Genomic DNA, 13,891 nt, shown 5'->3' on the forward strand with positions numbered 1-13,891 from the left:
GGATGAATCCCGGCGGGTATACTCTGATGGAGTCAGAAGACTGAGCCTCCACTCTTAATTCCAGTATGACTTCATGTATGATTCTTCAAGTCTGATACTAAATAAGCTGGACACATCTTTAGTTAGTATCAGGAAATTCCTGATCCTACTACACTAATTGTCTACACTAATTGCTGACCCGTCAGAACCGAGACCCTGACCCCACAGTTCATCATTCAGGATCCGTCGGCAAAACACTCCACTGCCGGATAAGTCCTTTGCCACCTATCACAGCATTTATCCGAGCGATGCAATCTACATCCCCAGTGTAAACACGACCCTGCACCACACAGCGCCGTCATGTTCTGGATCCACCGCCCCATTACCCCACTGACCAGGGACTGCATTTACCCCAGATATATCCCAACCTACAACTTCCGTAGTACACTATACCCACATATCTGACTCACTCCTCACTTACCAGTATATAACCCTCCCCCCTCATCCCCTCCCTTCACACTCCATCAGCACCACCCCCCATCTCCCACCCCCCAACGTCCAACTACAATTGACTCGAAACACAATGCCATTAAACATCATCCTCATCGGCGCCGGCCTCATCGGTCCCCGCCACGCCGACTCCGTCGTCCGCCATCCCTCGACCACGCTCCTCGCCCTAATCGACCCCTCCCCCAGCGCCCCCACCACCGCCTCAACCCTAAACACACTCTACTTCCCCTCCCTCCCGGCTCTCCTCTCCACCCCGGACATTCCCCACCCGGACGCCGCAATAATCTGCACCCCGAATCACACCCACGTGAGTATCGCCATCGCGTGCCTCGAAGCGGGAATACACGTCCTGCTTGAGAAGCCGGTGAGTGAGTGTGTTGAGACGGGACTTCCCCTACTTCGTGCTGTGAGACAGTATCCGGGGGTGAAGGTGTTGATTGGACATCATCGCCGGTTTAATCCGTACATTACCAAAACGAAAGAGATTCTAGACTCTGGGGTTTTGGGGATGATTATTGCGATCTCGGGACTCTGGACGATCTATAAACCAGATGAGTATTTCGCTCCGCCGACGGAGTGGAGACGGGAGAAGGGACGGGGTGGAGTATTGGGGATCAATTTCATCCATGATGTCGATTTGATGCATTATTTGTTGGGACCGATTACGAGAGTATATGGTGAGAAGACGATGATGCAGCGGGGAGGGGAGGATAAGAGCCATACGGCGGAGGAAGGGGCGGCGATTACGTTGCGGTTTAAGAGTGGGGTGGTGGGTACGTTTGTGGTGTGTGATGGGGTGGTGGCGCCGTGGAGTTTTGAGGTCGGGACGGGGGAGAATCCGTTGATTCCGATGGTCGAGGGGGATGGGGATGGGGAAGGGGGGTTTTATCGGGTGTTGGGGACGAGAGGGGCGTTGAGTGTGCCGGATTTGAAGACGTGGAGGTATGAGGGGGAGAGGAGTTGGAGGGAGAAGTTGAAGGTGGAGGAGTATATTGGGGAGGTGGATCGGGAGGGAGTGCCGTTTGATTTGCAACTAGGGCATTTTGTCGATGTCATTGAGGGGAGGGAGAGTGTGGCGAGGTGTGATGCCGTCGAGGGGTTACGGGCGTTGGTGGTGGTGGATGCGGTGAAGAGGGCGTTGGAGGGGGAGACGGTCGTCGAGGTGGTGGATGTGGAAGAGTTGGTGCAGTGATAGGGTAGTGAAGTGAGATGTATGGTAGTGAAGTGAGGCAATATTGGGTGCAAGACGGCCAATGAGGCTGAATCTACTGTTGGATGCATGTGAAGTCTAGACTACTCTGTAGAATCGCAAGGCTAGCTGAACAGCTGCTGCGGCATATGTTGTGCATCGGGTCGGTCCGGCCTCACTGTCTCACTGCGCCACTTAATCGGACAGAGCCTCTACCGAGTCTACATAGTAGGTAACTGGTAAGGCTGGCGCGGAGATCTTCCCGGCTGCCTATGATACCATTAGGCAGACATAGCAGCCTGCACAAATCAGAGGCTCAGTACTTCTGTCTCTTGATCAGAGGGTGATATCATCCCAGTGATCACTGTAGTGCTGCTGACCCTTGCGGGCGGCCCGGTGACCGACAGTTACCAACAAGCCGGGCTTCCTTGCAGGCTTCATTGCAGGCTTCATTGTTGGTACGGCTGTGGCACATCCTCGCTCAGCCACGATGTGGGAAGACGTCCCGGGTGATCTTCCGTCATTGTCTTGACAGTATATAATCGGCTGGCCGCTGGGCTTGTATCATAAGGAGCGATCATTCTTTGAGATCGTCTCTATTTTAATCCTTTGTGTGTTTCGGTTCCTTCACCTGCCTCGTATTTCAGCTCAGGTTTTGTCATCAGGCGCGGTGAACCCATGACTTCTTCCACATGTCTTGTATCCATGACATTGTCGCGACTGCTTTCCCAGCAGTACCTCGTTCTTGTGCTTTCACAGCAGTGCCTCGTTTTTGTGCTTTCACAGCAGTACCTCGTTCTTTGTACTTTCACAATGTGTCCGACCCGGCTCTGATGCTACGAGTGCGGCCTATTTAACGTTGCGAAGAGATCTACACGAGACACAAGAGTATTAGGGTATAGACTGCATGTGCGTGATTGAAGAGTACACCGACATATACCCAGCAGACGTCCGGCGAAGGCGGGTCCTTCAGCGGTGCCTTTTGGGTAAATCGGTCGGGTATTGTTATCGCACCAGGGTGGTGAATCTGGGCGAGCGCTTTCACGATCGCCCGACCACTCACTTCTACGCTCAGCCTAGACCGGTCGAGATGAATTCGTTGCGCCACCGGGTTGATCCACGGGAGCCGCCGCGACCCGCTCGACGCAGCCGCAGCTTTCGCATTTTATTTCCATTCCTGCGACGGAGTCCAGACTCGGATGACGAGCCTAGTCCGCGCGGTCGGGCACGGTCTCGTCCGTATGCGAGTACCCCGGATGTATCCATCCAGCGAGAACCACCACAGATCCGTGTGGTCTCCCCGCGAGTTCCAACCCGGCCTCCACCCCATCGGCCACGGCCACCAAGAACACCTCATCCAGTGGTGATCCATCAGGAGCTGAGATCCCCTGCTCGACCAGCCAGATATCGTGCACGGCCGGCAGCAGCAGCAGCAGCAGCAGCAGCAGCACCACCACCACCACCACCAGCACCACCACCACAACCGGCAGCAATTGTTCCTCCGCCCACTCAGCCTCCAACGCCGCCCGTCAAGGTCCGGCCCCCGAGAGAGCGCTCTCCTGTCACAGAACGTGAACCGATCCGCAAGACACGATCGACTCCAAGCACCCCGGTTCAAATCAATAATCCCCCAACTCCGCGGCCCGAACCTAACCCCGCCCGGCCCAAGCCCCCGCCGCCCCGCCACGTCCGCTTCTCCGACACGGTAGACCACGTCACCCTATCCAGCGACGCATCCTCACTGGTATTCCCTCCCCGCTACTACAGCCGATTCAGCAGCAGCGCAATCCACCGCGACCATTCCCCAAGCAGCTATGGCCATCGACGACCTAGCTCGCCGTTTCCAGCTCCCAGAAGGTATACGTATGTGTATCCTGCCGATCCTCGGAGTTCGACAGCACCACAATCACCAGGACGATATCGACAATATGCACCTGCACCTGCACCGGCACGACTTCGGAGCACTGTAGGTGGGACCGGACATCCTGCGCAGGTGCGAACGCCAGCGCAGATCATCGAAGAGGGACGACCGTTGTATGAAAGGGCGCGCGCGTATGAAGAGTTGCAACGACGGAGACAAGAGGAGGAAATGCAGGCATCGTTTCAGGGGCGATGGAGACCACTCAAGCGGGGGTCGGATCGGTATACGGCGATTCGGTCGGGGGATGAGCGGATTGCGCGCGATCAGGGATATCCGTCGCGGCGGTGGCATTGGCCGTAAGCATGGGAGTGGTTAGATGAGTTGTACTGGCGTTGGATTGGACATTTTTGATTTCCTATGTTGGATGTTGATGATGCTTGTTGACTAATCTGAATAAGAGTAACTAGTTAGTTAACTATGAGTATGGAGAAATGAGTGAATGAAGATGGATTTGACCACATGACGACGGAGATAAGCCGGGCCGAGCAACGAACCTCGGCAGCGGTTAGCGGCGGTCCGCCGGCGGAGAACATACATCATCTCTCTACGGAGTACTCCCGTATCAACTTTCATCTTCCTTCTTCGTCTTCCTCACCGTTGTAGCTATCACGATACAGTATGCTGACTACCACTTTGACTGCCCGCCGGGCCATCCCCGCATCGCGCCCCTGGCGTCGACACTTCAGCGTCGCCCGGCCAGTCCTCAAGGAGATCCAAGACGCCTACATCCTGAGCGGCGCGCGCACTCCCACCGCCAAGGTGCCCCCATCCCCCTCCCTCCTCTACTACGATCCTAACACAATCATAGTTCAACGGCTCCTTCGTCTCCCTCTCAGCCCCACAACTCGGCGCCGAGGCCATCAAATCCGCCCTCATCAAATCCAACCTCCCCGCCTCCAAAATCACCGACGTCTACATGGGCAACGTCCTCCAAGGCTCAGTAGGCCAAGCACCCGCCCGCCAAGCCTCCATCTTCGCGGGCCTCTCGCCCACCGTGGAATCCACCACCGTGAACAAAGTCTGCGCCTCAGGACTGAAAGCCATCGCCATCGCGGCGCAGAACATCCAGCTCGGACTCGCGGAAGCGCAAATCGCAGGCGGAATGGAGAATATGTCGCGGGTCCCGTATTACTTGCCGCGGTCGAGTCAGTTGCCCCCCTTCGGGGAGATTAAGCTCGAGGATGGATTGATCAAGGATGGGTTGTGGGATGTGTATAATCAGTTTCATATGGGGATTTGTGCGGAGCAGACGGTTAAGAAGTATGGAATTTCGAGGGAGGAGCAGGATGAGTATGCCATTCGGTCGTATGAGAGGGCGCAGAAGGCGTGGGCGGGGGGCGTGTTCGCAGAGGAGGTTGTGCCGGTCACGGTGAAGGGGAAGAAGGGGGATGTGGTGGTGGAGAGGGATGAGGGGTTTGAGAATCTGAAGGCAGAGAAGTTGCGGGGGTTGAAGCCCGCGTTTTTGAGGGATGGGACGGGCACGGTTACGGCGGGGAATGCCTCCACGATGAATGATGGCGCGTCGGCGGTCGTGTTGGCGAATCGGGACCTGGCGAGGGAGTTTGGGACGGGCAATCGGGCCCTGGCGAGGATTGTTTCCTCGGCGGATGCGGCGATTGATCCCGTGGACTTTCCGGTGGCCCCAGCCAAGGCGGTCCCGATTGCGTTGGAGCGTGCAGGCATCACCAAGGAGCAGGTCGCGGTGTGGGAGTTTAATGAGGCGTTTGCGGCGGTGATCAAGGCGAATGAGAAGGTGAGATCCCCACTACGGAGTATATGGGCATGGCTGATCAGGTAGATTCTCGGACTACACAACGCGCGGGTCAATCCCCTCGGAGGCGCCATCTCGCTGGGCCATGCATTGGGCAGCTCGGGCTCGCGCATCCTGGTGACGCTGCTGCACCAGCTGCAACCGGGGGAGTATGGCGTGGCAGCGATCTGCAATGGAGGCGGCGCGGCCAGTGCCATGGTGGTACAGAAGCTGGAGCGGGTGGATTAGCTGCGTACCCAGCTGCGTACTCAGCTGCTGCCGTACATGCATTATGAGCACATCTTATCACATACTGCAACAAGACCTCATACATAGCAGCCACACTAAACAACACAACTAAAGCAAAACTAAGCAGCAAGCAGCAGCAAGCAGCAAGCAACTGTACCTAATAATGACCCTGCACGGTCAACGTCCCCGTCTTGATAATCAAATACTCCTCCACCGCAACATCCTTCCCACTCTCCTTGCCATACCCACTCTCCTTAATCCCCCCAAACGGCGCCTCCGCGGCCGACATACTCCCGGTATTGAGTCCCACCATCCCGGCCTCCAAATTCTCAAACAACCTCCACAACCGATCCGCATCCTTGGTAAACACATAACTCGCCAACCCCATACTCGTATCATTCGCCCACCGCACGGCCTCCTCCTCCCCATCAAACACATACACCGCCGCCAACGGCGCAAACGACTCCTCCCGACTCACCAACATCTCCCCGGTCATGCCAGTCAAGATCGTCGGCTGGAAGAAAAACCCCTTCAACCCATCCACTCGCCCGCCCCCCAATACCACCTCGGCCCCTAACCGTCTCGCATCCTCCACCTGCCTCTCCACCTTTTCCACCCCCCGCTGTGTCGTCAACGGCCCCATCCCCACCCCCTCCGTCGCACCATGTCCCACCACCAACTTCTCCGTCCGATCCTTCAACATCCCCACAAACCTCTCATACACCCCGCGCTGAACATATATCCGATTCGCCGAAATACACGCCTGCCCGGCATGTCTCCACTTCAGACTCATCAGACTTTCCACCGCGACATCTAAATCCGCATCGTCGAAGACCACGAACGGACAGTTGCCCCCTAACTCTAACGTCAACTTCTTCAAACCGGGGGTACAGTACCCCGCTACTATCTTCCCGATGGCCGTTGATCCAGTGAAGGAGACCTTTTTGACGAGGGGATGCGTACATAACGCCTCACTCACACCAGGGGTATGTTCAATGTCGGTAGTCACGACGTTAAACACCCCAGCCGGAAACCCCGCCCGACGAGCCAATTCCGCGAGAACGAGCACACTAACCGGTGTCTCTGGGGATGGTTTCACGATGATACTACATCCTGCTGCTAACGCGGCCGCCGCTTTCCGGAGGACCATCGCGATGGGAAAATTCCACGGTACCAGCGCGACAGATACCCCGATCGGTTGCTTTAGGGTTAGGATTCTCCGGCCCGGGATGGAGGATGCGGTGGAGAGGGTGCCGGTGATGCGCTCCGCCTCGGCGGCAAACCAGTGCGTGAAGCTAGTGGCGTAGGTGAGTTCGGCGAGGCTTTCGGGGAGGGGTTTGCCCGTTTCGTGGGTTAGGATTTGGCTGAGGTCTGCGGCATGGGTGCGGATGAGGGTGTCCCAGGTGGTCAGGAGGTGGGAGCGGCGGGAGGGGGGGAGCGTTTTGTAGGATTCGAAGGCGAGGTGGGCGGATTGCACGGTGGAGGGGATGTCGGGGGGCGTGAAGGTTGGGATGCGGGCCCAGGGGAGGGTCGTGCCGGGGTCTATTATTGTGTCGTTAGTTAGTTGGTGGGATGGGGGGAAGGGGGGAGGGATGGGAGGGGGCACTGTACCGATCACTTCAAAGTGTTTGCCGCTCACGGATTGCACCCAGGTGTTGTTCACAAAGGCGTCAAAGTGGAGGAGGGTAGGGTCGGAGAGCTGTGTTAGTGAGTGATAGTGTATAGATGTAGTTGGTTGTAGAGGTAGGGTATACCTTGAATGGAAGCTCGTATTGCGTCGACATTGTGGTTGGTTGCCTATGTAGATGTTTGATAGTTGATACAGAAGGGTGAAAGAAAAACAGGCAGGACGAGAGACAGATATAAGAGGAGGAGACAGTGGGGGCAACCCCGCACATCCCCTCTCTGTACCACCGATCACCGAGACACAAGACACGAGACAACGCATGAGACAAAGCATGAGGTATGACACGAGCAGACCAGTAGAATCCATTTCTATACAGAATCCTATTGAAGATATTCATTCACAACCGCAGTAAACCCCTTCGCATTCTCCAACATGGGCAAATGGCCTGCCTTCGGCACCAACTTCAACTCCGCCTCCCCCTTCAGATCCGCCGCCATCTGCTGCATCGTCTTCGGCAACACACCGTCACTGTCCCCCGCCACAAACAATCCCGGCACCTGCGCCTGCGCCATCCGCTCCCGCACATCATACGCACACAAGGCTTGCACGCTCCGACGGAAGCCCTCCAAACTGTTGGTCCGCACGAGCTCTTTAGCCTTGGCGGGCAGATGAGGCTGCGTTTCATACGTCTGCGGGGTGAACCACCGGCGCACGGTGATCTCGGCCAATTGCTCGCCGACAATGGTCTGCTGGGTGGTGGCGGAAACAGCTCCCTCGCTGTCGGCCATGGCGACCCGGTCGTTCCACGCCTTGCGGTTCGACTCCGGGCTGGAGCTGTTGGTGTCGCAGGAGATGAACCGCGTTACCCGATCCGGATACAGCAGCGAGGTATTGAGCACCGTCACTCCACCCAAGCTCACTCCAATCAACGTCGCCTTAGGAATGCGTAGGGCATCCAAGAGGGCGATAATATCCGACGCCAGCAGGTCAATATTGACCGGCTGTTCACCACACTCCTGCAGCCGGCCACGGGTGCAGTAGCGCAGGATCCGATAGTGCTGATTACGTGGGTCGGCGAGGAACTGCTCGACAAAGTCATCCCAGATAGTGTAGTCCACGAGAATCGAGTTACTGAGCACAATCACCGGGCTGTGGGGATCCGTGCTGCCCTCGAGCCGGTACGGCAGATCCACACCATCCGGGGTGGTGACAAACGACTCGACGGCCGGGCGGGTCGGCGACGGGAATGTACGGGTGCGACCATCGATCGAGGACCACGGACCAACGACATCCGGAGAGGCCAGGGAGGAGAGCTCGCGGGGGGCCGGTCCAAAGGTGTATGCCCACTGGTAGACGCGACGACGGGCCTGGCTCACGGCCTCGGTCATCAGACGATTCCGCCAGGGGGTGTCCATGGCGGCCTTGTGTTCGGGCCCGCCGAGGCCATTCTGAGCGTGGTACTCATGCACGGCCAGGTATTCGCGCGGAGCGTTGGGGTCGATGACAGCCGTCACGAAAAGACGGGAAGAGCGCCAGCCCGGCACGCGGGACAGCATGGGAATGTGTTCTTCCGCGTACCAGCGGGTGAAGTCGTCCTCGTGGGTGGCGTCCGAGAGGGTGATCGAGACGGCGATGAGGACGGCGCCGGCCGCCTCGGTATCCGGGGTATCCTCGAGGGCTTTATAGTCGGCGGCCTTCTGCTCTAGAACGGTGTCGTAAAGGCGGCGATCCACGGCAATCTGGGCCATGGTCGCCTTTTCGCGCGGGGTTTTGATGCCGTCCCCGCGGAGGGCGAGATAGGTTTCGCGCGTCAACTCCACCATGTCGGTGATGTCGTACAGAGCCACCCACTCGGGCTCCTCTCCGTCGGTCGCCCGATACCGGAAGCCATTGGTACAGAATGGCAGCCGCAGACGCAGCGGGCCGTGTTCGGTGTTGTACCAGTCGTGGAATTGGGCGGTGGGGAGAGACGGACGAGGGTGCATCGTCACCCAGAGAAGGCCGGGGGTCGCCATGTTGATGGAAGCAGCGATATGAATGAGGGTACAGCGAGGGGCACAGCGAGCACGGGTGCCGGCGATGATTATAATGGGTGCCGCGAGGCAATCCACTGCCGACCGCGTAGCCGATGTCCGCCGGGTGAAGTCATCGGCTATATCTTTAGCAATGTCCCGTCAGATGAACCTTAGTCTCTGGGTATAGACTGTGAATTTGCCTGGACAGAGAATAATAGCCTCCCTTTCTAGCATGTTGATTTAGAGATGTGATCGCAGAGCACAGCAATCCTGGCGTGGTGTGCTGGTACGGCCTGATGGTTGAGGCAGCAATCGGCAGCTGCAACTACCGAGTCACCTGATTAGGTTCAGGCACCAAGGCAACAGTCACTACTGATACGCTGTACGTAACACAGAAAATAGAAACTAATCATCAAGTTATCGGGAAGCAGTTGCTGTATAGATTACTATCTATGATACAGTGTCTAGCATATCATCGACCCTTAACAGGTCACCGTGACACCCAGCGCAACCCATGATGAAGGACAACTGTGACAGACAGCCATCATAAGGTTGCTGACCGCTTACGATATCATCACACTACAGTCCGAAGTACATTCGTATGGCATCTACTTATTCGAAACCGACTGTACAAAAGTCGAATGCACCACGATGGCTTGTTCTGGACTCTCCTCCCCCGATTCAATCGACTGCGGTTTGCGGCCACTCGCGCTGGTGGTGACATGATTGGTGAGACAAATCTCATCGTCATGTCCACTGAAATTGAAGTCATTGTTGGCAAAAGCCCGGGCGTTGCCGCTCCGGGATCGCCACGGGATGCTGGGGTGGGTGGGCCGGCTGGGTTTGCTTTTGCTGTCGTGGCTAGAGGAGAGCTTGATGTGTGCTAATCGGACCAACGGAGCCAGATGTGGCATACAGGCGCATACGATGGAGAGACCCGGCTCGATGGTGGACCAGATGAAGACGGGACCGAGCGTCCAGGTGACGTCTTTGCGTTTGGTGAATTCGTCGACGGACCAGATGCGGACGATACTGGCGACGCAGGCGCTGAGCGTGTTAGGAAAGATGTAATGGTATGGTGAGTGTACTCACACAACGCCCACGGCGAGAATGCCGCTAATGGCCAGCTTCTTCCGGCGATTCATGTGCAGCTTGGCGATTTGCGGAAAAGGAATCAGGAGGACGATGACATCGTTGAGCATGTTGATGATGCCGAGTGCCAGGAAAAACGTATCCGTATCAATGCAGCTGCCGGTAGCTCCGCCATATCGGTTCCAGAAGTATGAGGTGGGACGACACGCGGTGGCCATGGTGACCCAGATGATGATCGGGTACGAGAGGGTGAGAAAGAACCCGAGGTAGATACTCAGACGGAGGGTGAGATCCGCATGCGAGGCCATAAAGACGCGGCGATAGAAAAAGAGGATGGAGAGCTTGGCCGACGCACAGACTGCCGCATACACCAGGACATACACGAAGAGGATCTAACCCGCTTGCTGTCAGTCAAGGAAGGTGAACTGATGCGGATCACTGACCTTGAACAGCGTCACCAAGTCGGTAATCTTCATAACCCAAACATGCCTTCCTGCTCCGAAAAAGCCCCCTACACCTGTTATTCCCTTCTCCGTTTCGCAACATGCAGACAGCAGTCAGATAGCGGGGTTATGGTCTTACCTGATATGCACAGACCAGATGTTGTGAAGATAAACAGCTACATCGTTAACAGACGATCGCAGAAGCTCAACCGGGGTATGTACCAAAGCGAGAATAATGATCCAGTCATCGGCCCGGAGCGGATTGCGGAGGATACGCCGGGCCACAAAGCGCAACCCCACGGAAATGAAAGCCAGACAGAGAAGAACCCCCGCGACCGCATTATCGACTGATACCCGAGTGTCGGCCAGGTTGAGGCCGGCCGACGGCGACCCAAAAATCGCAACGATAGCAGGGTCCACGGCCATGGTCGGGCGAGGTGTCGCCCTCCACAGCAGCGTAAGCAGGGAGAAGAGAAGATGAAGAATGTCCAGCAGCCATGGTCTTAAACCAGCCGGACCGGATCCTGAGCGGGAAGGGCGCTGCCCACGAACCCCATGGCTGAGTCCAAGCAAACCAAACCAATCAGACGTGCAGGTGGCAGCGAACCGAGCAAGCCCGCGTAGATGCTGGAGTGCTTGTTTTGGGGGCGGGGGGCGCGCATATATAATTAACTAGTAAGCGATTAGCCTGCGCTGCGCCGCTGACAGGGGCCAAGCCGACGGTGACCAGCGCCGGCGTGCGGGCGGTTGAGAACGACCGGGGATCGCTTCCTTCGCTTGGCCCTAACGTCGACGGGTGTGATCACTAATGCATCTCGCAGGGATTAACAGCCTTGTCTCCTCCTCGCTACTCCGTAAGCATGATGGTAAGAACCGCCCAGGAGTAATAGTGAGCACGATTAATATCCTTCCCAGCACCGTCGGCCCTGACCAGCGGGGAAGGTATGCCACGGTGGCCCCTGATGGGCAGATAAAAAGCAAGACAACCTCGTCTCAGGTGAGAGGCAACCCCGTCCTGCTCAGCTGCAAGCTGTTTGTCTGACATCCAACAAGTATGGGTTCCACCGCCCCCGAATTCGTGCCGTCTTTCACTCCGCTGGAGCTCATTGGCCCGAAGGGATACATTCGTTACGTGTTTACCTTTCCCCTGGCTAACGACTATAATTTGGAAGAAGTAGCAGGGGTCTTGAAGGCCGGCTACACGGCTGCTACGCAGCGGCTCCCCGTCATCGCAAGTGAGGCCATCCCGGACCCAAATGCCAGACAGGGCGGTGTGATGAAGCTCCAGAAGGTGGATGAGAGTAAGGATGAAGCCGTTCTGGTCAACGATATGCGCACGGATGCCTTCCCGAGTTATGCCGATCTCAGGGCGCAGCACTTTCCTGTCGCCGCCTTTGATGCTGACACACTCTGTCGGGGTGATGTCTGGCCTACGCCGGGCGAGCCGTTGCCCATCTCGCTGATTCAGGCCAACTTTATCCAGGGAGGACTGATCCTGGCATGGAACATTCTGCACATGGCTGGCGATGGGACCTCGTTTCAGATCTGGATGCAGGTCTGGGCGGAAGAGTGCCGACGCGCGCAAGGCCTCGATATCGGCGAGTCAGACGTGTTGCCTCCGGTTATTTTCGAGGACCGCGAACGAACGATGCGTTCGTCCGGACGTAACCCAGGGCGACCAGAGGACCACCCGGAGTACATCGTCCTACCCGTCACGCCCCCTGCAGGTATACCTCCAAAGATGCTCTCCAAGAACCATCGTGCGCAGGTGTTTTATTTCTCCCCTGAGGCCTTGTCGGCATTGAAGGCAGAAGCGTCTCCGGCTAATGCGACGGAGCCAACCGAGGTATCCTGGGTCTCCACCAATGACGCTCTGTCTGCCTTATTATGGCGAACTGTAATGGCAGTCCAGTGGCCTCTGGAGCAACTGGAAGGCGATCCTGTATCGCTCTTCAACATCGCTCTAAATGGTCGCCTGCGAACAGACCCACCGGTTCACCCCGACACTCTGGGCTGCTTCCTGGAATACATTGGGGTATCCATGCCTGTGCGAAAGATGCTGGGTTCTGCCAGCTTGGCCGATCTGGCTGCATTGATCCGCCAGGAGCTGCAGCGGCTGGACGGGCAGTTCACGGACGACGTGATCACTCTCATCGAGGGGCTCGATGACATTCGGAAGATCTTTCCGGCATCCCTGGTTGACCTGCCGGGGTTTAATTGCATGCTGTCATCGTGGATTGGCTTTAAGCTGTATGATATTGACTGGGGCACGTTGCTGGGCGGGCATATTGAGTCGGTCCGGACTCCACATGTGGGAATTATCAACGGTCTGCAGATAGTCCTGCCGAGTCCTCCCGAGGGAGGAATGGAGGTTGTGATAGGCGTGGCGGATGGCTGTTTGGAGCGGTTGCTTAATGATCCATTGTGGACGAAGTATGCGGTGGCGCGGTAGGCACCTTTAACGTTGGTATGATGCTTCTGCAGCGTTCCTGTGTTGTAGGAGACAAATGATGAAGAATATGACAGCGTATATAAGTGCCATTCATTTCGTACTGTTGCTGAAGCCATGCATTCTCTGGTTCGTCTGCACCAGCATCTGTAGTATATGATCAATGGGCTGATGTGAGGTGCAGTCTCCAGTAACTGTAACCCACTGATTCTCACTTGTGACATCTCAATCCAGCCATTTCCCTTGCCGCACATGGTCGTCCGATCAAGCGAGCAACAGACAGGCTAGTAGAGACACCTTAGTCAGAAACTAGTCCCTAAGCAAAGCGGAGTTCGGGGGTCAAACGTGTAATTCCGGGATCAGCAATGGATGTGGCATCCTAGCCGTCCCTTTTGTCTGCCATCCTCATATGCTAGGACCTCGGCTAAGTTTTGATGATCACTTCGATTGTCTCAACATTGTGGCAGCGATCTCGGACTTTCCAGGTCATCAGCGAGGCAAATCCTTCTGAAGCTTTCACACGTTATCCATAGGCAGCGACCATTGATGCGGTTCAATAGCTCCCGAAACAGCTCTCGACGCGTCAACTTCGCATCGCGCGTGGAGTGTCTAAAATGCATCGATATCCAACAGAATGATCATGTTTTGTCCCCCACCTACAAAGGAA

The 13,891-nt window shown here is 56.6% G+C and overlaps 7 protein-coding genes across 7 annotated transcripts; 4 read left to right on the forward strand and 3 right to left on the reverse strand.

The window, feature by feature from the left end:
• Positions 1 to 562: 562 nt before the first annotated feature.
• On the forward strand, positions 563 to 1,681 carry BO80DRAFT_407182 (Gfo/Idh/MocA family protein; the record flags this gene model as incomplete). Its single annotated transcript, XM_025717796.1, has 1 exon — positions 563 to 1,681. One exon carries the CDS (start codon positions 563 to 565, stop codon positions 1,679 to 1,681), a length of 1,119 nt encoding a protein of 372 aa, XP_025575152.1.
• A 481-nt stretch (positions 1,682 to 2,162) lies between these two features.
• On the forward strand, positions 2,163 to 4,002 carry BO80DRAFT_425227 (uncharacterized protein). The gene has a single exon (XM_025719469.1). The coding sequence runs from the start codon at positions 2,586 to 2,588 to the stop codon at positions 3,897 to 3,899; it is 1,314 nt and encodes a 437-aa protein (XP_025575153.1). The 5' UTR covers positions 2,163 to 2,585; the 3' UTR covers positions 3,900 to 4,002.
• A 215-nt stretch (positions 4,003 to 4,217) lies between these two features.
• BO80DRAFT_355921 (thiolase family protein) lies at positions 4,218 to 5,598 on the forward strand (the record flags this gene model as incomplete). The annotated part of the gene is made up of 3 exons (XM_025715771.1): positions 4,218 to 4,358; positions 4,408 to 5,352; positions 5,398 to 5,598. 3 exons carry the CDS (start codon positions 4,218 to 4,220, stop codon positions 5,596 to 5,598), a joined length of 1,287 nt encoding a protein of 428 aa, XP_025575154.1.
• Positions 5,599 to 5,677: 79 nt separating this feature from the next.
• On the reverse strand, positions 5,678 to 7,382 carry BO80DRAFT_475428 (NAD-dependent succinate-semialdehyde dehydrogenase; the record flags this gene model as incomplete). The annotated part of the gene is made up of 3 exons (XM_025723210.1): positions 5,678 to 7,140; positions 7,210 to 7,297; positions 7,353 to 7,382. The coding sequence occupies 3 exons, from the start codon at positions 7,380 to 7,382 to the stop codon at positions 5,756 to 5,758; spliced, it is 1,503 nt and encodes a 500-aa protein (XP_025575155.1). The 3' UTR covers positions 5,678 to 5,755.
• BO80DRAFT_425230 (putative alpha/beta hydrolase) lies at positions 7,377 to 9,451 on the reverse strand. Its single transcript, XM_025719470.1, has one exon. It carries the CDS (start codon positions 9,238 to 9,240, stop codon positions 7,606 to 7,608), a length of 1,635 nt encoding a protein of 544 aa, XP_025575156.1. The 5' UTR covers positions 9,241 to 9,451; the 3' UTR covers positions 7,377 to 7,605.
• Positions 9,452 to 9,659: 208 nt separating this feature from the next.
• Positions 9,660 to 11,396, reverse strand: BO80DRAFT_407194 (uncharacterized protein). Its single transcript, XM_025717797.1, has 5 exons — positions 10,998 to 11,396; positions 10,915 to 10,951; positions 10,776 to 10,843; positions 10,333 to 10,724; positions 9,660 to 10,287 (listed from the first exon to the last, which is right to left on the reverse strand). The coding sequence occupies exons 1-5, from the start codon at positions 11,199 to 11,201 to the stop codon at positions 9,849 to 9,851; spliced, it is 1,140 nt and encodes a 379-aa protein (XP_025575157.1). The 5' UTR covers positions 11,202 to 11,396; the 3' UTR covers positions 9,660 to 9,848.
• Positions 11,397 to 11,753: 357 nt separating this feature from the next.
• Positions 11,754 to 13,313, forward strand: BO80DRAFT_425232 (uncharacterized protein). The gene has a single exon (XM_025719471.1). The coding sequence runs from the start codon at positions 11,830 to 11,832 to the stop codon at positions 13,225 to 13,227; it is 1,398 nt and encodes a 465-aa protein (XP_025575158.1). The 5' UTR covers positions 11,754 to 11,829; the 3' UTR covers positions 13,228 to 13,313.
• The last annotated feature ends 578 nt before the right edge of the window (positions 13,314 to 13,891 follow it).

This window comes from Aspergillus ibericus (genome assembly GCF_003184845.1).
Source record: "Aspergillus ibericus CBS 121593 unplaced genomic scaffold BO80scaffold_20, whole genome shotgun sequence".
Taxonomy (NCBI): Eukaryota; Fungi; Ascomycota; class Eurotiomycetes; order Eurotiales; family Aspergillaceae; genus Aspergillus; species Aspergillus ibericus.